Source organism: Nyctibius grandis, chromosome Z (genome assembly GCF_013368605.1).
Source record: "Nyctibius grandis isolate bNycGra1 chromosome Z, bNycGra1.pri, whole genome shotgun sequence".
In the NCBI taxonomy this organism is placed as follows: Eukaryota; Metazoa; Chordata; class Aves; order Nyctibiiformes; family Nyctibiidae; genus Nyctibius; species Nyctibius grandis.
In genome coordinates this window covers 37,411,018-37,433,259 of record NC_090695.1, presented here as the reverse complement: position 1 = coordinate 37,433,259, position 22,242 = coordinate 37,411,018, and the positions used below count along the sequence as shown (strand labels likewise).

The following is a 22,242-nucleotide window of genomic DNA, read 5'->3' as shown; positions in this document are numbered from 1 at the left end:
TACTGGTGCTTTGCACTGGACTGGGAACTCCTGATTGAGTGTGTGGTTTCTTTGTTTGCTTGTGGGTTTTTTTTGTGGTGTGGTTTGTGTTTTTGTTTTTTTTTCTTTCCTGATGCCATTCACAAACAAATATAAGCCTACATGACACTCCTTTGGAGTCAGGGGTGTCTAAGGCGGTGTGTGAGACAGACAGGAAAGATGGTCAACTAATTTGAAAATGAGGAAAAAAAGCTTTATTGCAGCGGTGAAGTTCTATGCTGCTACCCTATTCCTCTTCCTCTTAGAAGTGCTCCTTGTGCAAAAACAACTGCCGGTCAAACTAACAAATGCAGGTCAAATAGCAGGAAGGTGCCAGTGTAAACAGTAAGGGAAGCCAGCTTGGTATCCAGCCAACTTTAACTGAAACTGTACTCTTGCTTTTATGTGCAAAATGTTGGATATGAACCTGAACATGAATAACTTGACAGCAGCCATTTGCATGTCAATTAAAGTGAAGTATATTGTGATCCTTTACTTGCTGAGTGTGTAACTGAATCTGATTATTTGCACTGTTCAGTCATGAGGGAGAGGTGTTGTTTAAAACAGCACAAGCTCAGCTGGTTGTGTTCAGGACAAGTGAGACTAATGTCAGTTTACTGAAGGGTGACTGCCTTGTGCCCTGCCTTTAGAAGCAGGTTCAGAAAAGCCTTCATCTCGTTGCTCCCTCTGGTATCTAACTGGTCCGACCCCCGACGACTGACATTGCTGAATGTAATCCTTCAGTTGATGGTCATTCTCAGTCCTGGTTTATACAGTGTGGCTGGTTTGCTGTTTAAGAATTGTCCAGCTTGCATGCAGCCAAAGGCAAAGGAGGAATTGTCCACTTTTTAAAACATGTCGATTAGTTGCACTTAATTATGGCAGGTGGTTTCATTACAAACATCTGTTCTCTGTAAAAAAAAGAGGGTGGATTTTTTAAGGCTCAATTTTCATATGTCATCTGGTAATTTTGGGGTGACCAGCTGCATTGAAAGGCCACTGCTTTCCAGACTGTCATGGAGAAACCTGAGTTCTTGTGGGTACTGACATCTAATTTTTGAGCTGAATGACACTGAGGTTTCTTTGGATTGCTAACTGTTCAGCAACTCCTTAGTTAACCAAATTTCTAGTAAAGCTGGATTCTACCTTACCAACTCCTGTTTTCTTTTTGGGGGTGTGTGTTTTTTTTTTTGTTAAAGCATGACTCCCAACCAAGTCACCCATATTAGTAAAGATCTTGAATGTGGCATACTCTTCTATGTGGATGAGATAGAATGAGTAAGTCTGAATTATTGAGCTTGATCTTTGGCTTCTGACAGCCGAGGTTCTTCATTCGCAGTGGAAAACATCTAGCAAAACATAGCTCCTCCAAAACAGCCACCAATCTGTCCAGTCACCTCTCTGGAAAAACACTGATACTCCATGCAAATATTCTTGAGAAGAATTTTTAAAAAGCAGATGGGTTATATTCATAGTTCAAACCAATAAGTTTGAAATAATATGTAAGCACAAAAATATGTGTGTTTTTTCCCTTTAGCGAAATCAATTTCATTTTTTAGTTTTCATGTAAAAATTGTTTGTACTGAGTAGAACAGAACTTGTGCATTTTAATTCAGTTCTTGCTGCCTCAAGGCTATTTCTGTCTCTGGGAAGGGGAAATAATTTTCATCTTTCGTGACAGCTGCATCATCTCCTTCCCCTTTGAACCAACTGTTTTTCATGTGTTTCTGTTCCTAGGCTACGAATTGTTAATACCAGAATCCAGTGTCACAGTGGAAAATAAAGCATGAAGAAGGGTTGGGGATGTCTTCTCCCTCCACTCCCCCAAGGCATTTCTCTGCCAAGACAACATTGAACCGCCTTTTTCCTCATATGTTTGGGTTTTTTTGACAATAAGCATTAAGATGCAGTTTAATTCCCGGGTTATGTTTCTGTTAGTTTGTAAAGCGGACTGCTCTTTTCTATAAGAAATGACTACATCAAGTCTAATAAAGTGGTAGCTAAAAAGTTGCAATTTTTAAGCTTTTTGTAGTGCAAAGTACTTTGAGTTCTGAATAAGTATTAGGAAGTGAAAATCATCTGTATTTTTTAAATGAAAAGAAATCTGAAAGTTATTTGGCTCATGAAAATACTAATTCTTTACATCAATACTCAAGATAACTGACACATTAGTTTCTGGGTCCTGCTGCAATGCTGAGAATTACTTTCTCTCTTAACATCTCGAAAAATAGGCAGTTCTAGGTAATGTTTTCTCATGCCATGGCTCATTTAAGCAACAGTTGAATTCTGTGACACAATCATCCAATTGTTAGTATGCAGGAAAGGTGTCCACAACAGATTATGTTTCATAGGTCAAGTTCTCAGGATTACTTTTTTTTTTTTAGTTTGTGCAGATTCTATTTGAAGTTTGTAGATGTGTTAACCCTACTTCTCTTACTGCAGATGAATCAAAAAAACCAATTTCTTTAGCTGAATGTATTTATTTTTAACTGAGAAGTATTACAAGCTGAACTATTGTAACTTAACAACAATGCAAGCTCACTGGTATACATCTCTATCATTCTTTTTTGTGAAGTAGTCATTTCTGATATTTGATGCTTCAGTGGAGTGGTTGGGGGGTGAGGGGGACGGAGGGCAGGTAGGTGTTAGTTCAAGCAACAAGATCAAATCCATGTAATCTATGAAGAAGGTATTTTATGTTATAGGGAGAATGAGCATACTTTTACTGGGAAAGAGCAGTATTCAGAAACTACTTATAAAGGAATCTATACGTGCATTATTGTTTTGATTTTATGAAAGGGATTCTGACAGTAAGTTCGATAGTGTAAAAACATCTTTGGCTGAAGTCATAGCCTATGAGTTGATTTCAACAAATTCTCCATAGGGTAATGTCAGAACTACAGATAATTAATTGCTCCTTGGGTAACAAAAGCCATCAGTTTTGTGAAACTTGGCTGGGGTTGAAGCTAGTAATTTGTGCTTAGCTGAACTGTAATGTTGTGTACTTTTCGGATTCTTAATTTGGAGACATGAAAGACAGTGTCCGTGGTTATTCTTGCTGGTGTGCTCCGGGCGTTAGCACTCTACCTGAAAAATGTGAATTTGATGCAGCAGAAAAAAGGCATGATGAAAACTAATGTTTACAAGAAACCAAAGAAGTTTTGCCTGGTACTGATTTTGTTTCTGTAAGTTTGTTTATAGGAGCCAGAGATAGTAAGTACTTCTGCTGTCCTGCATTTGGTGAATCAAAAAGATTGAACTTTTAGGTAGCTCTTACAATAAGTCATGTGTTCTACCTCTTGACTTGTTTTCATGGGATCTTTTCTGTCATCTTACATATTTATTGACATTTGAGAAGGCTGAACTCTAAGAACATACAAATTTTTACAGTTTTCTTCCTCTTGATGTTGAATGCTAAAACTTTCTGGTTTCTACTGTTTACAGGTTAATTTAAGGATCACATTAACAACAGGAATTAATATTTCATTTCTTGTCAAAATGACCTTTGAGTCTTTCTTAGGATTGTTGCTTTCCATAATACGACTTCAACCTGTGTGTATAATTTCTTTGATTTTTACATGTGGATCTCCTAATTTGAGACTGACTTACTCAATGATCCCAGTTACTTAAAGGGAGTGAATTTTTTGTTATTCTGATTGGTATTCCACTAGTTCTTTATGACTGAACATTTCATTAGCGTTACGTTCGTTTTGAGAGTATTGATTAAAAATGGTATTGAACAGAAAGAAGCCTTGGAGAAATTCTGTTAAAAAAAAATTCATTTACAGTCTTACACTGACAGCTGCTTTTCCTCTTGTTTACTCAATTCTTAAAATAATGTGTGTTTTATCAGATACCTCTTAAAAACTAGATCAGCATAGCCTGTAAAAAAAGGACTCATCAAGTCCGAAGTGTTTGTCTTTACAGTTCTTTCAACCAAGAGAGGTTTTTAATATTCCCAAATAACCATTTGTTTTCAAACTATGTCAATCCTGCTCTAGTTCTTTTTTAATTAAATGTAATTTTTGTGAGTATTTTTGCTTTGGGTTTTTTTGTGGTGTTTTTTGTCTTGGTTTCCCGCCACCGCCCCGAGACAGGTGTCATGTTAACCAGTTTTCAGTAACTGAAGTCTTTCAGTTACTTACTGCTTTCTGTGGTGGTAGCTCTGGGCTATTCTAGCAATTCTTTGGCTAAAGTTATTTCATAGTCTGCTTGAAAGGCTAAGAAAAATCTCAATATTTTTATGATGCAAATGCAAAATGCTTGTGTAGGGGACTGACAGTGGACTTGGAGTCAGCCATGCTCCATGTAGCTGCATATCTGGGAGTTTTGCGAATTTCGTTACTGTTTACTCAGGAGATTTTCTGGCCCCTGTTAGCAGTTCTCAGTTCAGTCAAGTCGACTAAGGGCAGAGACGGTATGTTGTCCTTTTGTATCCTTGAGTAATATTCTTAGGAGCTTGCGTATTGCTATAGTCCAGTAAGTTTTAAATGCCCAGTGATTTTAAGTTGTCCCTTCTGCAAGCCTGAAGTGTAAAATTTTTAGCCACCGTTTCTTTGAATCATTTTTAATGTGGTCTTGGCTAAGGCTAAGGAGAAATGAATATTTACAAAGTTGCTTAATAGAAAAGAAAAAAAAAAAGTTCATGTACTTGAAGGTTATTAATTTTTTTTTTAATATTCTGTCCCATTTGGTAATAAAACTGTGCAGTGTCTGCTGAGTTATAGAAACTCTCTGGAAACTGGTTCTGTTGTAGAAACAAAGATCATATGGAAGGGCCTCTCTTCTGTAGTCTCAGTCCGTAGTATGAGTGTTGTAGATCAGTTTCTTCTCCTTATACCTCCCCATGCTCTTCCCATAGTCACACTTTTTTCCTGTATTCACTACTAACAAGGAAGAAGAGATTTAGTCCATACCCCGACAGGCAATGGATATGCTATTGCCCTTTCGGTTGGGTCTGGACAGTTTTAGCCAGAGGGAATAGGATGCATCTCCCCTGGTTTTAGAAAGCTGCTTCTGAGCTTGTCAGCTAAGTTTTGTTCAAACTCCCTGAAGTCTTGTGAGATGAATCTCTATACCGAATGACAATCTGCATGTGAACACAGTGCCTGTTACCGTTCCTTTTGGGTTGAGAAATTTTAGACATCTCAGTGAAGCCTATTTCTCTTTGTGTAGAATCCAGCCACTGACTTCCAAACTGGTGACTGTGTTTCCTTCCCACAAATGGGTGCAGTCGCAAAGTATGTTGAGCAGCGTGGCTGTTGACAGAGGCTAGGTTTGCTGTGCATCATGTTCACCTAGCATTGATTTTTTTGAGGGGAAGGATGGTATGGAGCTGAATTAAGGGAGATGAAAGAGGACAAAAATAATTAGATGTACCCATACTTGAATAGAAATTTGGACAAAAACATCAGGACTAAAAGCATCTCAAAGTGTATGCGCTTGCTAAATATATAACATATATATTCTGTTTTTCATAGATTCCTATGCTTTGTAGTATCTTAATATGTGGGCTTTCCAGGGAGGGGAGTTACTTTTAAGTTTATGGTTGTTCAGATCTTTCCTTAAAACTGTGCTCTATTTAGTACCTACAAAATAAAGCTGTGACTGGGCAGCTAAATGTGATACAGCAACAGTATTTAATTATGGCTAGTATTATTTCACCATTATCTTATGTGGTCTCATTTGTCTGTTGAATCAGTGTGCAGCCTTATTCATGTTACGTTGATATTTTTGAGATAACGCCTTTTTTTTTTTTTTCCCCCCTTACTCAACCTAGTATGGACTCCAAATCATCGCTAGTGTTGCTAGATACTATTGGACTTAGTTTTATGAAGTTATGTTCTTATCAGTGGGGAGAATCTAGATGGTTAATACCTCACTTGGTAATCGTATCTTGTCATAAATCTGGATTTTAAAGGAATAGTTTAGATTGACCAAGTTTCAGTTTGAAAAGAGCAAGTGTTTAAACACTTAGCTTGACAAAACAATTAGCAAGCTTCAGACAATAATTTACAGAGTCACAGGATATAGTCTAGAACTTGATTAAAGTTAAATGACTTATGATGGATGTGGAAGAAAGGAGAGATCACTTTTGACGCTAGGATTTCTGTAATAATCAAGGCAAGCAGTTGTTTCCACTTTCTAACAGTGTATTGGAACAAAAGTACAGTCACTGTTAAACATCCTATAGTAGTTTAAGACTCTCACTTGGATGTGATTTTTTCCTGAGGCTTTATAGCTGAATTGTGGTCTGCTGTGAATGGTTTCTGCTCTCCTTGATGAAGAGTACAGGAACTCTGATAAGTTCTTGTTGCATTAATACACTGTGTCCATTTATGTCTTTGTCTGACTTTGACTTCCTTGGATTTGCAAAACATGAGTATCTCTAAATTGTGTGAACTTAATTCTTTTCAAACCTGCTCTTATCTTGAAAATGATGCATCAAAAAGATGTGAAATAGTAAAATAATCAACCAGAAAAAAATGACGATTATGTAATTCAAGAAAAATCATTTTGAGACAGCTTTATTTTGTCAAGTTGTGTTTTTTCCCAAATTTGTGGAAAAGTCTGAATCAGTTTTTGTCATGCCATCTAGTGGAAATTCTATTTACATTCATGTGTTTTATATTCTTGGACTGACGTGTTCTCTGGAAAAAGTGCAATAAAAATCTGTGGTTGCAGCATTAGCCAGCGTTACGTATTGAGAGACATGGTTGTTAAACTATTTCTCCTGGTACCGAATTAAATGTTAATATATTCCTTTTTCTGAGTACAATATCTGAAAAAAAAGCTGAATTGCCCTTTTTCTGGATTTAACTGCAGTTTGCATTTCCTGAAGATTTCTGCTAAATGTGTGTGGCTGTTATAACGAGGACATACTGGAGCAGGACCTTTGGGACTTGCTGCAGGATGGACCCAGGTCAGGTGAAGGAAATGAAGGAAGGACTGCATTAACCTCAGTCTCTGTCAAGTCTCTCCAGCCATGTAAATAAAGGAAATTGTATTCCTATGCTAACACTTTTCAAGTGCAGAGGTCACAAATATGGCTGATTTAGTTGCACAGGACGTCAGGCTTGAAGGAACTTGTGTGCAGCCTGTCATCGGTGCTAAGTAAAACTATTTAGCTTGAATTAAGTAATCTTCTTTGCTGTAGACTGAAATGAGTAAGCACCTCTGGAAATTAGTTATGGTATTTCAGCTGTGTCAGCTGGAAGTTGCAGTGTTGGCATGAGAAGTTGAAGATGGGAACTTTAGTAGACTTTAACCAAATGTGCAGGAATGTATCTGTCCATGTTTTTGAGCTGCTTCTGTACTCTGAGGCATGGATAAACTTTGCCAATCACTTGATTATTTTTTTTTAATTGCCATAATATATGTTATATGCATACCTATACACGTGTATATTATATGCAGCTTGAAGTCTTCAAGATGCTCTGGATTTTATGTAACACTTCACTCTTAACTTTTTTCTTTTCTTGAATAGGCTCAATTTACAAGTAAATTTTAACAGACCACTGGAGAAAAGTGAATATGTTCTGAGTACTTCTGAAACCTTTCATATCTTGGTAGGAACATGATGAATCCTAGAACTTGATCTGGGAGGAGCTGTTCTGGGTACTTCAATTGCAGTCTCTTCCCTTACACTTCAGGATGATTTAACTTTTTTGCTGTAATAGGCATGGAATGGAGTAGAAAATGGCCATACTTCTCTTCTAATGCCTTCAGCTTTCTTCTATGTGTAGGGAATCTGTGAGAGTCTGTAGAGCCAACTACAAGCTTGTGTGAGACAGTTAAGGAAATGAGAACAAGATGTTGAATTGAATGCCTTCTAATACCCATTTTGCATGGAATGGGAAGGCGTGGAGAACTTCAGAAAAACTATGCTGCTTTTCTTTTTAGCATAGTAGTAGTCACCTTCAGCAATGTTGTTTTTAGCTCCCTTGAGGAATCTCTTGTGAGACTGTGATTATTCCCTATGCTCTGGTATGGGGGGAAAAAAAGGAACCAAGGTTGTACTTAATCTTCTAAGTGTGTAGGCATGCATTTGACCAGTGTGAATAGCAGGGAACAAAATTCAGTAGGAGATAGGCAGAGGAGGCCCTTATCTAGACAGAATGCAAATTATCTCTGTGGAAAGGGACCTGGGGGTCCTGGTGGACCAGAAGCTCAATATGAGTGAACAGTGTGCTGCTGCGGCAAAGCAAGCCAACAGGACACTGGGTTGCATTAACAAGGGCATCACCAGCAGAAATACAGAAGTCATTATCCCACTCTACTCGGTGCATGTCAGGCCACACATGGAATTCTGTGTTCAGTTTTGATCCCCACTATGCAAAAAAGATGTGGAGAGTCTGGAGAGGGTTCAGAGAAGGGCCACAGGGATGATCAAAGGACTGGGAAGCCTGCCATATGAGGAAAGGCTGAGAGAACTGGGCTTGTTCAGCCTTGAGAAAAGAAGGCTTAGGGGAGACCTTGTCACCATGTTCCAGTACTTAAAGAGTGGCTACAGAGAAGATGGAGACTCTGTTTTTACAAGGAGTCACATGGAAAAGACCAGGGGTAATGGGTACAAGTTACTCCTGGGGAGATTCTAGTTGGACACAAGAGGAAAATTTTTCACAAGTAGAACAATCAGCCATTGGAATAGTCTCCCCAGGGAAGTGGTGGATTCCCCAACATTGGACACTTTTAAGATTTGGCTGGACAGGGTGCTGGGCCATCTTGTCTAGACCATGCTTTTGCCAAGAAAGGTTGGACCAGATGATCCTTGAGGTCCCTTTCCAACCTGGTATTGTGTGATTCTATGATTTCTCTCCCTTTCTTCTTGTACATAGCTGCTGCTCTCAAGTTTGAAAAAGCAGGCATCTAGATATTTTTACATCTTGGTATAAACTTCTGATTGTTACTGTTCTTTATAAGTACCTGACAGTTAAAAGTACCTTGATTTTTGCTTGTCAAATTTGTTCTCATAGGAAAAATGGAGGTGTGCTCAAAAAGCTGTCAGTATGTTTTGTTTGTTTGTTTATTTTGCTGAATTTCTCTTCTTGTCTCTGGAAGTGACTCAAGGAGGCAAACAGTCTTCAGAGAAACACTTTAACAGAAGACTGATGACTTCTGTCAGTGTCTGGGATGAGACATGGGTAACGGGGTTTCTGTTCAGGATGTTTGTTCCTTTTGGTTTCTGTTCAGCTTTTTGAAACTCAGTTCAGCTCTCCTCAGATCAGGCGTCATTTTACTGGCTTCTTCTAAGTCGATTACTGTATTCTTCACAGTAGGTCTTACTCTGCCTACTATAGTATTGTCAGCCAGTAAATTTGGTTTGAAAGAGAGCGTTTGGGCAGTCTTGTTAGTAACACTTCTTTAAATACATTGATGTTACTCCTTGGCAGTGGCAGCTGCCGGCAGTAAAGAACATGCAGTTGCAGTAGTTCAAAACTGATGTAGTAGCGTATTCTATCTGTGAAGGAAGGTAAAAATCATCTCCTTTTGCAACAGTTTGTTTTTTCTTCTGAACGGAAATTTTTCCTCCGTTAAAAGTACAAGTAAAGTAACATTTTCTGGAGGGTGGATCATAGTCACATAGCGTATTGCTGAATTTGTTCTGGTGCAGAGAAATGGTATCTAATGCGTCATTACAATGTTTGATTATTTATCAGCTGCATTTTCTGGTGAGTTTGCTGAGAAATGCAAAATTCATGAAGCGTAGGTCTGTCTTCTAAAGTATTATTGAATGTTAGCTTCAGTCTCATGTTATCATGCTTAAGGTAAGTACCACTGAAATATTAATCCTCCACCTCACCACCAGTGAGTCTAACGCTGTTCCAAGTGTGTGCATTGTCTTAACTGAGTGGACATACTTGAGGTACGCTGCAGTTGGTGTTTTAGCCAGGCGCTTAAGTTGTTTCTTTTATTAGTGTTGGGTTTGGTTTGAAAACTTTTTTTGGAAGGCTTGGTGCAAGCACTGTAGTACTTGTGTCATTAGTGCTTACATACACGGAGAATGCTGTGTGGGATTTGTATTATCTTACTTCTTTGCACACCAAGCCAGTGGTGTGGGATGTATTTCTGGGGTACGTTAAAAACTGGAACATTGTGGTCCATCATGCATTCGGTTATTCCGATCGAAAGAGCAGAAAGGACAGTCATAAGTAGGAAATAGTTTCTGTTCAAGGAGTGACTGAGTAAGGTAGCAGTCTTTGGCTTGGAAAAGAGGTGATTTGTACGCTATAATAAACGTTTTCAAACTTGTGTCAAGAAAAGAGCAAGCAGGAATTGATTCCTCACTGTCTTTCAATTCAAAAGCTAGGGACTGTTAAACAAAGGTAGTAGGAGTGAGGTTCAGGTAGAAGTGATTATTTTGCACAAAATGGGTGGCAGACTTATGAAATTCCTCACTAAGTTTATGACCTCATGAATAAAAAGAAGTCTACATGGGATCAAGGGGAGACGGGACTGGTGCTTGCAGCAGGGATCTGCTGAAAATCGCCAGATGGATAAACAACATCAAGGCCTGGAATTCCCTGAGTTGCCAAAGGCTGGGAAGTGTGGGGTCAAGAGAAGGATGTAGGAGGGAGGGCTGCTTGCCTTGTTGTCTGTGTTGCACACTTCTACAGGTCAATTTGGGAAACTGGATATAGAAATAGATGACCCTTGAGCTGAACCATTCCAACCATTTGTGCATCTCTTCCTTTATTTTAATTAGAAATTTGAACCTAGGTGGAAAGAGGCTTGAATCGAGGTGGAAAGAGACATCCTCCGGATGTCTGGACCAAGCTGTTCACATAACTGCTACTAATGCTGGAGCTGGCTGTATATGCGTGCTATCTATAATGCATCCTGGACCTAGTATATATACTCTGGCCAACCTGCATATCAGCTATATGCTTAGAACACTTCGTCTTTTTTGATGTGTAGATATACTGGTCAGCTAGTGCATCCTGGATAGATCAGACGTGCTCCACAAAATCCTGAGGCATGAGTCTGTATTGCCTTCTGTGACTTACGTGGTGGAAGTCTGAGAGTCTGAAAAGGAAGAGGTCTTTGGTTTAACTTAGCTGAAGTTTGATGTGGTAGGCCCATAGGAAATGTATCTGTTTGGAGTAATTGTTTGCACTGAAAGCATAACAAAAAGCCAGTAGACTGTGAGTATTCTGGTTATTATTGTATGTTGCAGAATTAAGTGCTATCTGGTAATGGTAACTTTCTGCTGTGTTACAGAAAGAGTTCCAAAACACCTGCAAGTTTGATTGAAATATTTTTTTTCTTTTGCAGGAAAATTTTGAAGATGCCTTTGAAAACATTCCCATGTAAGTAGAATTTTTTTTAAATGTGTATGTTTTTATTGAAACTATTTATACAGCAGTGAAATACTGCATGCACACCATTCCAGGGAAGCATCATTTTATATGCACTGGCTACATTCACATTTTCCAGAACAGTTAAGGTACCCAAGAGTTAGGAAATGGAAGTGTAATTAGGTTGATATATGTGATGAAGTATTTGTCAACAAATGTCAGAGATGTAGAGAATTAAAAATAGCAAATTTAGTAACCTTTAGTTGCATACTGATGGCTGTAGACATCTCTGCATGGTGAAAAAATGATAGCTCAGCATTAGTGGAAAAACTTTGCATCACACATTATGCAAGACTGTCTAAGCAAGATTTTCAAATGGAAATTGCTGTACCTCATAATGAACTGCTGCACACATGTTTTTCCCTAACAAAGTGAGATATAGTCAGTTCTCTGGCATTAGATTTCATGCTGAAGCAACACCTTACTTAAACTGTGTTGGAAACAGATGACACTGTTCAAAAGTGGTTTTAGTTTTTCTTTAGGATTTTATTCCATTTTTGTGCCACGAAGCACATGACAAGGAGACTTCTGGTGATATCCTCAGATTGCCTAAACACTTCTAGACCCATGCGCAGTAGCTTTGGACTGAATTTAGTTGCTAAAATTTCCATGGCCTTGGCAAATTATACTTTACAGATTTGCCAGACCCTCTGTTTGTATCTTACTTAGGGTAGTAAGGTCTGCTCTCTGTGTAAAACTGTAGTTGAAAAATTTAGCTTCCTGAGACTCAGAAGGAAGAAAATAAGAATCTGATATATTCATGTTGAGAAATTCTCGTGTCAATGATTACTTTTTCTTCCTTTGACTCCCTAGCAGTTGCTGTATGATCAGATAACTTCTCTCTCTGGCTGTTGTTTCCCTCAGGAGAGGGAAGAAAAGTGACTCTGTAATACTTACTTTATGTGAGAGTATTTATCGAACACTCTTTCCTTCTATGAGAAAGGTGTTTTGTTGTTTTTAATGATATCTGAGCTGGGCATGGATGTTTATTATTGGCATGCAGAGCTTTGATTTCTGCTTCCTGAGTCTCTCTTCTGTGCTCATAGCTGTCAAGCAGAGACGCTTTTTATAGCAGTGTAGAAGTTAGACTGATGTTAGTTTATTCTGGCTGGTATTGCTTCTGTCTGTAATAACCATTATGTAGATGATAGAATATTAGTGGGACAGAAATCGTGTTGTTACTTAACGTCTCTAGTTGAACAGTTGTCGCTGTGGTTGCTGTCCTTGTCCACTGGCCAAAAATACTACACCTGTGCTGTTATATCATTGACTGGTTCTGGTATACGTGTATTCTAAAACTAACCTTACATTTGTTCAGGTTTCACAGCCTTTTGTTCAGCCTGTTTCAGTAACGTAGGACCACCCACAGTTCTTGTTCAGGTGGTCCTGCACAAGCCTAGGAGAAAGCACAGTGTGAGTTACTGCATTCCCCCAGCTCTTACTCATTTTTCTAAAATACAGTGTGGTTATAATGTATCTGATTATTTCAGTGTTTCATGTGGAAAATAAATGCACAAATTCATTTTCATGTCTCAAGTGCTGTTTTAGTTTGTGGAACAGCTACATCAAAAAAACCCCCAACTTGCATTATGTAAGATCTGTGAGAACGGTGTTTAAAACTACTCTGAAAATATCTGCAGGATTTGAACTGATGATTGCATGTGTTAAAATAGGCTGCACTAAATGTAGTAAAATTTGCATAGATGGAAAGGCAGTACCTGTCACCTGTTAGCAGCCTAGCATTGACATGTTGCAAGACGTGCAGTGTGTGCTAAATGCTCTTCACGGAGCCTGTCTCATAATTATTTGGTTAGTTGAGTAATGTGAATATAAGACAGCAGCTTTAATCTTGAAATAATTTAGGGATTAACCTGTGTCTTCTTTAGTGGCAGGCTACCAAACCAGTCAAGAACAGTATCTCACTTTCTGTAATTGTCAGGAAGGTGGTGTATCTACTAAAACGCAGCTTACTTTAATGTCCTTCTCAGGTGTGCCTGGTGGTAACGCCCCAAAACAGTTGGCCATCTAAGCAATACTTACTGCAAAAGTGAGATGTTTTAATATTAGTTAGTCCAAAGGAAGAAAATGTTAAGCCTCTCAAACCCAACAGGGTGTATAAAAGAAAGAGCAAGTTTGTGAGCTGCTCAGCATCAGACTCTGAATGCTTTCATATTTTGAGTATATATTTGAGTACTATATTTCTTAGATTGACTTATAGTATGAATAAAGGCACTAGTAGTATTCAAGGGAAAAATATTTCTTGTTTTCTGGGCTTTTTTCTAAAGTCTCTACCATTATTCCAACTTCAACAATATGAGTTTAGAAATTGCTATGAAAATCCTGTAGGTTTCTTGATTGTAATTCTTTCTTCATCTTTGGAAGAAAAACTTGGAGCTCCATTTTAGTGGTTTTGATCTACGTCTTGTACAATTTGAATTATCTGGTTGCAGTCAACTGGCAGAAGATACTAGGAATATGAGTCTGAACAGCACCATTCTTCCAAACTATTATGATTTTTTCAGTTTAGCTTCTTAGAATTTTTTTGTTCCACTGTTAAACTCCAAATCCCATTTTCCGTTCATAGTATATCTGTATCATAGGGCTATAAAAATATGTGATATGGGGGGCCTTTGATACTTTCACACAGTGTTACAGGCCTTCAGTAGCTTTCTTCAAATATTTTTCAGGTAGAGAGGTTGTTGTAGGCTTTGGTTAGTTAACTTTATAAAAGGTCTGTAAATTCTTAACCATCCCAGATAGCAGAGGAAAAAAGGAAATCTCTTATGAAGAAAGATTTGCAAGATTCTTAAAAACATTAATGACTTACAATGTCATCTTCTTGTTATAATTAAATTCTTTGATTATTAATGGCTACAGTAAGTTTTGAGTATTTCTGTTGGTATTTTCTTCTGGATTCCCTGTGTGCACTGTAGCTGTTAGAAGAATGTGCCATGAGCACTGAACTAGCTGAGCTTCATTTCATACAGATTATTGTCTTACAAATCTACACCTTCCCCCACCAGATGACTCAAGGTTTCCCTGCACATGTCCTCGTGACCTACTTACCTCTCCTTTCCCCAAGCTGCACCTGGATCCTCCTCACTCCTCATTGGTCAGCAGGTAGCTTGATTTTTTCAGCAGGCCAACAAACCAGAAGATGGAAAAACTGGGTAAAAAACTGGCTGGATGGCAGGGCCAAAGAGTTGTTGTGAATGGAGTTATATCCAGTTGGCAGCCAGTCACAAGTGGTGTTCTGCAGGGCTCGGTATGGGGCCAGTTCTCTTTAGTAACCATATCAACAATCTGGAGAAGGGGATCAAGTGCGCCCTCAGTAAGTTTGCAGACAACACCAAGTTGGGAGGCAATGTTGATCTGCTGGAGGGTAGGAAGGCTCTGCAGAGGGATCTGGACAGGCTGAATTGATGGGCTGAGGCTAACTGTGTGAGGTTCAACAAGGCCAAGTGTCGGGTCCTGCACTTGGGGCACAACAACCCCATGCAACACTACAGGCTTGGGGAAGAGTGGCTAGAAAGCTGCCTGGCAGAAAAGGACCTGGGAGTGTTGATTGATGGCTGGCTGAATATGAGCCAGCAGTGTGCCCAGGTGGCCAAGGCGGCCAACAGCATCCTGGCTTGTATCAGAAATAGTGTGGCCAGCAGGGCTAGAAGTGATTGTTCCCCTGTACTCATCACTGGTGAGGCCACACCTTGAATACTGTATTCAGTTTTAGGCCCCTCACTACGAGAAAGACATTGAGGTGCTGGAGAGAGTCCAAAGAAGGGCAACGAAGCTGGTGAAGGGTCTGGAGAACAAGTCTTATGAGGAGCATCTGAGGGAGCTGGGGTTATTTAGCCTGGAGAAAAGGAGGCTGAGGGGAGACCTTTTTGCTGTCTACAATTACCTGAAAGGAGGCTGTAGCGAGGCAGGTGTGAGTCTCTTCTCCCAAGTAACAAATGATAGGACGAGAGGAAATGGCCTCAAGTTGCACCAGGGGAGATTTAGATTGGATATTGGGAAAAATTTCTTCACCGAAAGGATTGTCAAATATTGGAACAGTCTGCCCAGGGAAGTGGTTGAGTGACCATCCCTGGAGGTATTTAAAAGACGTGTAGATGTGGTGCTTAGGGACATGGTTTAGTGGTGGACTTGGAGTGTTAGGTTAATGGTTGGACTCGATGATCTTAAAAGTCCTTTCCAACCAAAACGGTTCTATGATTCTATGATGTATTACACTGTAGCCTTTCGCTCAATAGGTACCCATTCAGGTATTTCTGAACTACCTGAATACTGATTTTAATTGTCTCTTAAGTCCACTGCTTCTGTGTCAAATTTGGCTAATTGAAACTGGCCAGTAGGTTAAAATATTAACATGAGGACACATGAATGGATGGTTGGCATAACTGTGTATGTTGTTTCCTTTGAAAATGAGGTTCATAGGCAGTTCAGTTTGTGAGTATTTGAGCAATAAGAGTAGGATAGTCTCAGCTGGAAGACTTGCTGCTGATGACTTGCTCATGTTTAGACAATTAGGTAATCTGCAGTTATGGAAATTGTATAGAAATATGTGTATTCTTTTGTATCTGGGCAGAATTCTTCACTTGATTAGACTCTGTCCTTTCTCAAATTCTTCAGAAGGTATTTAAAAAAAGTGCCTAAAGAACCGAAAAGAACCTTGGGACTTTTTGTGGAAGTCTTCAATCTTACCTTTCTTGAAACTTTTTGAGTGCAGTTTTCAAATGACATTGGTAGTTTTGCCTGAAGGGAACCCTTTCTCAAATCTAGTGCCACACTGGTTATTTTTGACCTTTTTCTGTCTGGAATTAATGGTATTTTTTTCTATTAATAATACTGTAGTAGAAATTTGGAAACATTACTACATTGAAACAATGAATTACCAGAGGTTCAACCTGTTGAGAAGCTGTATCTATTTTTTTGATTTTGCTGTTGATAAAGTTAGTCTTAAATTTTTCCTATGTATCAATGTTTCAATCTCTTATTTCAGGTAAGAAAGTGGCACTGTTACAGCTCTGTAATGATATGCCTGGCATTGTTTTGAGTGGCTTATTGCAGTTTGGTTGTACCCAATTGAATTTAACTAAAATGGACCTTTTGTATACAGAGTTGTGTCTCAAAGACTGTTGATGTTTACTTACGAGGTCAGAGCTGGTTCAAGTTCTGTCAGATCAACTTGTTGGTTAAGAGAATTCGGAAGGAATGTGCAGGAACCATGTCTTCATAGTATTTCATACACCATTCTGTAATTCTTCATGTGAAATATGTATAGACTAACACTGCTCTGTGTATTGGTCAAGTAAATGCTAGCAAATGGTTTTGCTGCTCTGACTTGTCTTTAACTGGCTTTATTCCCTAAATATTATTGCTTAACTGTAGATACCAGGTTGTGCAGGTAAGATGTTAAAAGGGCAATGCGTTATCTTAATAGGATAAAATCCTTCCCTAAATCTCTGGTTCTGGCTGTGGTATCTGAGGACAGGTCCAGCAGGAAATCAGTTTTTGCTCTGATTTTCTAAATGGATTAGATTCTTTGTCTAGACTCTTGTGATCTTCTACTCGTGGCGGCTACTGTAGGTATACACAGCAACTCCAAAACAGTTTTTCTAATGAGCCCAGATTACAGTTCCACCTGTAAAGGCCGTTCTTTACTCAGTGGTGCTAAAGCGAAAGAAAGGCTATTACAATAGATTAGTCTGACGTTTTGCTTGAAGCAAGCAGTAGCATTTCACCTATTATCTTCTCTGCCAAAGAGAGTTACTGTTTTCAAAGTACTGGCTTGGCGATAGCTTTTGATGTAGCATCTTCAACCTTACGAAGTGGATAGGTGGGATATATGTGAAAGTAAATTTGCCATAACATGGTTGCGTTAACTCAGAACTGGTTTCAGATTGTCATTTTCTGTTGGAAAAGGAACCAAGTAACTGGAAACAAATGGTTCTTTCTGTTTCGGAAATTGAAGCCTCTGCCAAGAAGTTTTGTGGTGGTAGGGTACTTTTTATCAGATATTTCCCCATGTTTCCACTGAAGTTGTTACCAATACTTAAAAATCGAATAAAATTCAATCATAAAATGATAAGTTTAATAAGATAGGTATACTGGGAAAAAGGGGTACTGTGTTTGCTATAGAGTCTGCAGAGTTAGCCATAGGTTGTTAAATTTTAACAGGTTACCGTGGAAATCCCATTAGGTGAGTTACTGGACCTAAGAGACCGTCATGGATAGTAGTTGAATACAGTAGGGTTGCCTGGACTTCTTGCTTTGGAACCAGCTAGAACTGGTCTTGAGGATTGACCAAGAGCCAAGGTGCTAATACGCCTGCGCAAGAAGGAGAGGTGAAAAGTGCACAGCGAGGAAGACATACGGCCTTCATCGCCGGAGACCCCGGCCCACGACCACCAGAAGAAAATACGCATGTGCAACTAGGAGGAGTTAAAGGCGGAGACTATGGAAATGATTTCTTGGAACTCATTATAATAAAGACCACCTTTTCGGGGAAAAGTTATGCATATGTATAGGAATTCATAGAATATGTAACATTTTACTACATAAATACGGAATGATTTCTCAAGGGATGCGCGCACGGTTTTGGAGGGACTACCTCCTCGTGCCGCCCAGCTGCAATAAAGGTGTGCCTGCTTCTTAATGCTACATTGGTGTTAAGAGGTTTTATTCCCGATTTCGCTGACAGTTTTGGCGACCCAGATGGGACCTTGCGAGCGAGACTGAAGGAGATCGAGTGTTGATCCGACTCCAGCCGGCGCCGAGGGATTCTCGGAGGGGAAGCATCACCCTCGACTCACAACAGCTCCTCGCAACGTCCCCTGGAGAGGTAAGGCACATCCTTCAAAATCCTAGTCTGGTTCTGGATAACCTGCCCGTAAGACGCGGCGAAAGCTTCGCAGGGTTGGGGTACAGGGCGCCCGTCCTGGGTCTATTCAGCGGCTGCTGAATTAGACATCTGGTAATCTGCCCGTCAGTCATAAACGAAAGTTATTGCAGGGTTGGACATCTGATTCTGGTTCTGGTTACACGTTTTGTTTAACTTTTGTTGAATTAGACCTTTGGTATCTGATTGCTTAAACATTTGAAATCTGATATTTGAAATCTGTAATATATATAATTCTTGGTTTCTATCAGGTGTATAAGTGTGCGATTGGTGTGTGTCTGAGACGTGCACTTGAGCACGAAGCGAGTGCGGAGTCCCGATCCGCAGTTCCAACGTCCCGCGAGGGGCTTGGTCGGAGACGGACGAAGCGTTTGATTTGAGTTTTAAATAAATAAAAAGATCAGTCAAATGGCATCAGGACTTGCAAAGTTAAAGCTGTTTAAGAGCAAAAGTGTGGGGAGCTTAACAGGAGAGGAAAAGGTACCAAAAACTTGGCCGTTAGGATGTTTGTTGTCACATTGGGGGAAAATACATGAGGATTTGCGTAAAAATCAAATGATAGAGTATTGTAATAATTGGTGGCCATTGTATGTTTTAGAAGATCAGGAAAGGTGGCCAAGAAATGGAACGTTGAAATATAATACTATACTACAATTAATGCTGTTTTGCCGAAGGGAAGGAAAGTGGAATGAAGTACCATATGTGGATTTATTCTTTTATCTGAGACAACGAACTTATTGGCAAGATGAATGTAAATTGATTAGTCGGGACAATTTGGTAATGACGCTTGCCTCAGAAGAAAATAAGAAAAAGAGTTGTTGTTCCGCTTGTGACATTGGTAGGAGATGTATTAGATGTGTTGCACCTAGGGAGGATGAAATGGAATTAGATTTGGAAATAGCACCCCCGGAGAGGAGAGTAGATGGGTTTATACCAAGGGTAGTCGAACCTGATAGTACAGAGAGAGAGGAGGAAGATCCTGGAGAAGGTTTGTCGGGAGTTTATTCACCAGTTGCCCAGAGAACTAGACAACAATCTAGATTAATGGCTCCTTTAGTAATGAAAAATCCTAGAGAAAGGACAGTGAAACCAACCCAGATAGTAGCTCCTTTGAGACAAGGAGTGGGACCGCAAGGGCCAGTATATGTAAAAGTGCCATTTTCTGTAATGGATTTGATGGCATGGAAACAGGCAGCAGGAACATATAGGGAGGATCCGGAGAGGGTAGGAAGGGTAGTTGAAACAATTGTTAGGACACAGGATCCTGATTGGAATGATATACAAGTGATATTGGATAATTTACTGGATAGTACGGAAAAGCAGATGGTGTTAAAAACTGGAAAAGCACAAGCAGAAGCTGCACTCATAAACGATATGCTTACTGGAACACTAGAACAAAATTTTCCTGCAGGGGACCCTCAATGGGACCCAAATATAAGAGAGCATAGAAGAAAATTAACCCAGTACCAGAAATGGGTACTGTACGGAGTGAAACATGCAATGCCGAGAGCATTAAATTGGTCTAAATTATATGAGGTAAAACAAGACAAAAATGAATCACCTTCAGTGTTCCTAGAGAGACTAAAAGAATCAGCTAGAAAGTATATGGATTTGAAATTGGAAACAGAAGCAGAACAACAACAATTGGCTTTAATATTTATGGGGCAATCAGCCCCAGACATAAAAAGAAAACTGCAAAAATTGGAGGGGGAGGATTCCAGGAATTTAAATAAAATGCTTGAAACAGCCTGGAAGGTATATAACAACCGAGAAAAGGACGAGGAACTGAGAAAAGAAAAGAAAGAGAGAGAGAATTAAGGAAAGCAGACTTATAGCTGCCTTGACAGGAAATGTTGCTAGAGGCAGAGGTTGGGCGAGGGGAAGAGGAGGCTTTAGAAATTTTGGAGAACGAGGAACAAATACTCTGGGGATCAATCAATGTGCGTATTGTAAGGAGGAGGGGCACTGGAAAAGAGAGTGTCCCAATAAAAGACAGGAGGCAGATCAAAAAGAGGCAAGAAGAATGATGACTTTAGATGACTGAGGAGGACCGGAGGGGAACCCAGCTGAACCTCTGGTTATGATTAAGCTGGGAAATGAAGGACTTAAATTCTTGGTGGATACTGGAGCAACATATTCTGTTCTAAATGTCTGTAAAGGAAAACTGGGAAATAAATCTGCAAAAATAATTGGTGCCACAGGGAAAGAGGAAAACAGGCCATTCTTACAACCCTTAGACTTAAAATTTGGTAACAAGGTAATCACACACGAATTTTTGTATATACCAGACTGTCCGAGACCGTTGTTAGGAAGAGATTTGCTATCTAAATTAAATGCACAAATTGCTTTTGAGAAAGGTGAAGTTTTTCTGAAAATTCCGGAGTCAAAGACAGGGGAAATACTGATGATACAAGAAAGAATAAAAGAATCAGAAATACCCAAAGAAGTAGATGATGCTGTTGTACCAATAGTCTGGAATACAGACATACCTGGGAAATCTAAAATAGCACAACCTGTAAAAATTGAATTAAAGGATCAGGTGAAACCGGTAAGGATTAAACAATATCCAATTAAACCAGAGGTAAGACAGGGAATTAAAGGAATAATTGACAAATTCTTGAAGTATGGAATTTTAGAAGAATGTGAGTCAGAATATAACACCCCAATTCTACCAGTAAGGAAACCTTCAGGTGAATATAGATTAGTTCAGGATTTAAGGGCAATAAACCAATTGACTAAGGATATACATCCTGTTGTGGCAAATCCATACGCACTCTTAACTGCATTAAGAGAAAATTACCGGTGGTTTACAGTGCTTGATTTGAAAGATGCTTTCTTTTGCATACCCCTGGAGAAGGGGAGTCGAAAGCTGTTTGCTTTTGAATGGGAAAATCCGCAGACAGGACGAAAGATGCAGCTGACATGGACAAGGTTACCACAAGGATTTAAAAACAGTCCGACAATCTTCGGTAATCAGCTGGCAAAAGAACTTGAACAATGGAAACAAAGTGATCCAGAATTGAAGCCTGGACATTTACTTCTACAGTGTGTGGATGACATTCTGATTGCTACAGAGACAAGACCTGCCTGTGTAAAGGTAACCATTGACCTTTTAAATTTTCTGGGACTAAGTGGGTACAAAGTATCTAGAAATAAAGCTCAAATAGCGAAACAGACTGTAATCTACTTGGGATTCGAGATTACCCAAGGACAGAGGCAATTAGGAACAGGGCGTAAAGAGGCAATCTGTGGTATACCTGAACCTAAAAATGTGCATGAACTGAGAGCTTTTCTAGGAATGACCGGGTGGTGCCGCCTCTGGATACTGAACTATGGACTGATAGCAAAGCCGTTGTATGAAGCCCAGAAAGTCACACCGTTTGTCTGGGGCCCAGAACAACAGAAAGCCTTTCAGGATTTAAAACGAGCCCTGATGACTGCACCAGCACTAGGACTTCCAGATTTGACTAAGGACTTCCAACTGTTTGTGCATGAGAGACAACACCTTGCACTAGGAGTGTTAACTCAGAGAATGGGAAGCTGGAAGAGACCGGTAGGATACTTCTCCAAACAACTGGACACTGTAAGTAAAGGATGGCCAAGTTGCCTTCGAGCAGTTGCAGCCACGGTACTGCTCATACAAGAAGCCCGAAAATTGACTTTGGGGAGAAAGAGAACGGTATATGTACCACATATGGTAATTACTGTTTTGGAACAAAAGGGGGGTCATTGGTTATCCCCTAGCAGAATGACGAAATATCAAGTGACCTTAACCGAACAGGATGATGTAATTCTAAAAACTACTAACCTTACCACTCCTGCAGTCTTTTTGAGCTCTGTACAGGAAGAAGGACAACTGGAACATGACTGTCTGACCACCATCGAGTATGTATACTCCAGTCGGGAAGATTTACAGGATACACCATTGGAGGATCCTGACTGGGAGTTGTATACAGATGGCAGCAG

General features: G+C 39.6%; 1 protein-coding gene across 1 annotated transcript in view; it reads left to right on the top strand.

The window, feature by feature from the left end:
* TTC39B (tetratricopeptide repeat domain 39B) overlaps window positions 1-22,242 on the top strand; it is a 90,682-nt gene that overhangs the window by 16,463 nt on the left and 51,977 nt on the right. The window contains exon 2 of the mRNA XM_068422324.1: window positions 11,293-11,327. Coding sequence (XP_068278425.1) covers window positions 11,293-11,327 — 35 coding nt within the window. The remainder of the gene's footprint in view (window positions 1-11,292; window positions 11,328-22,242) is intronic.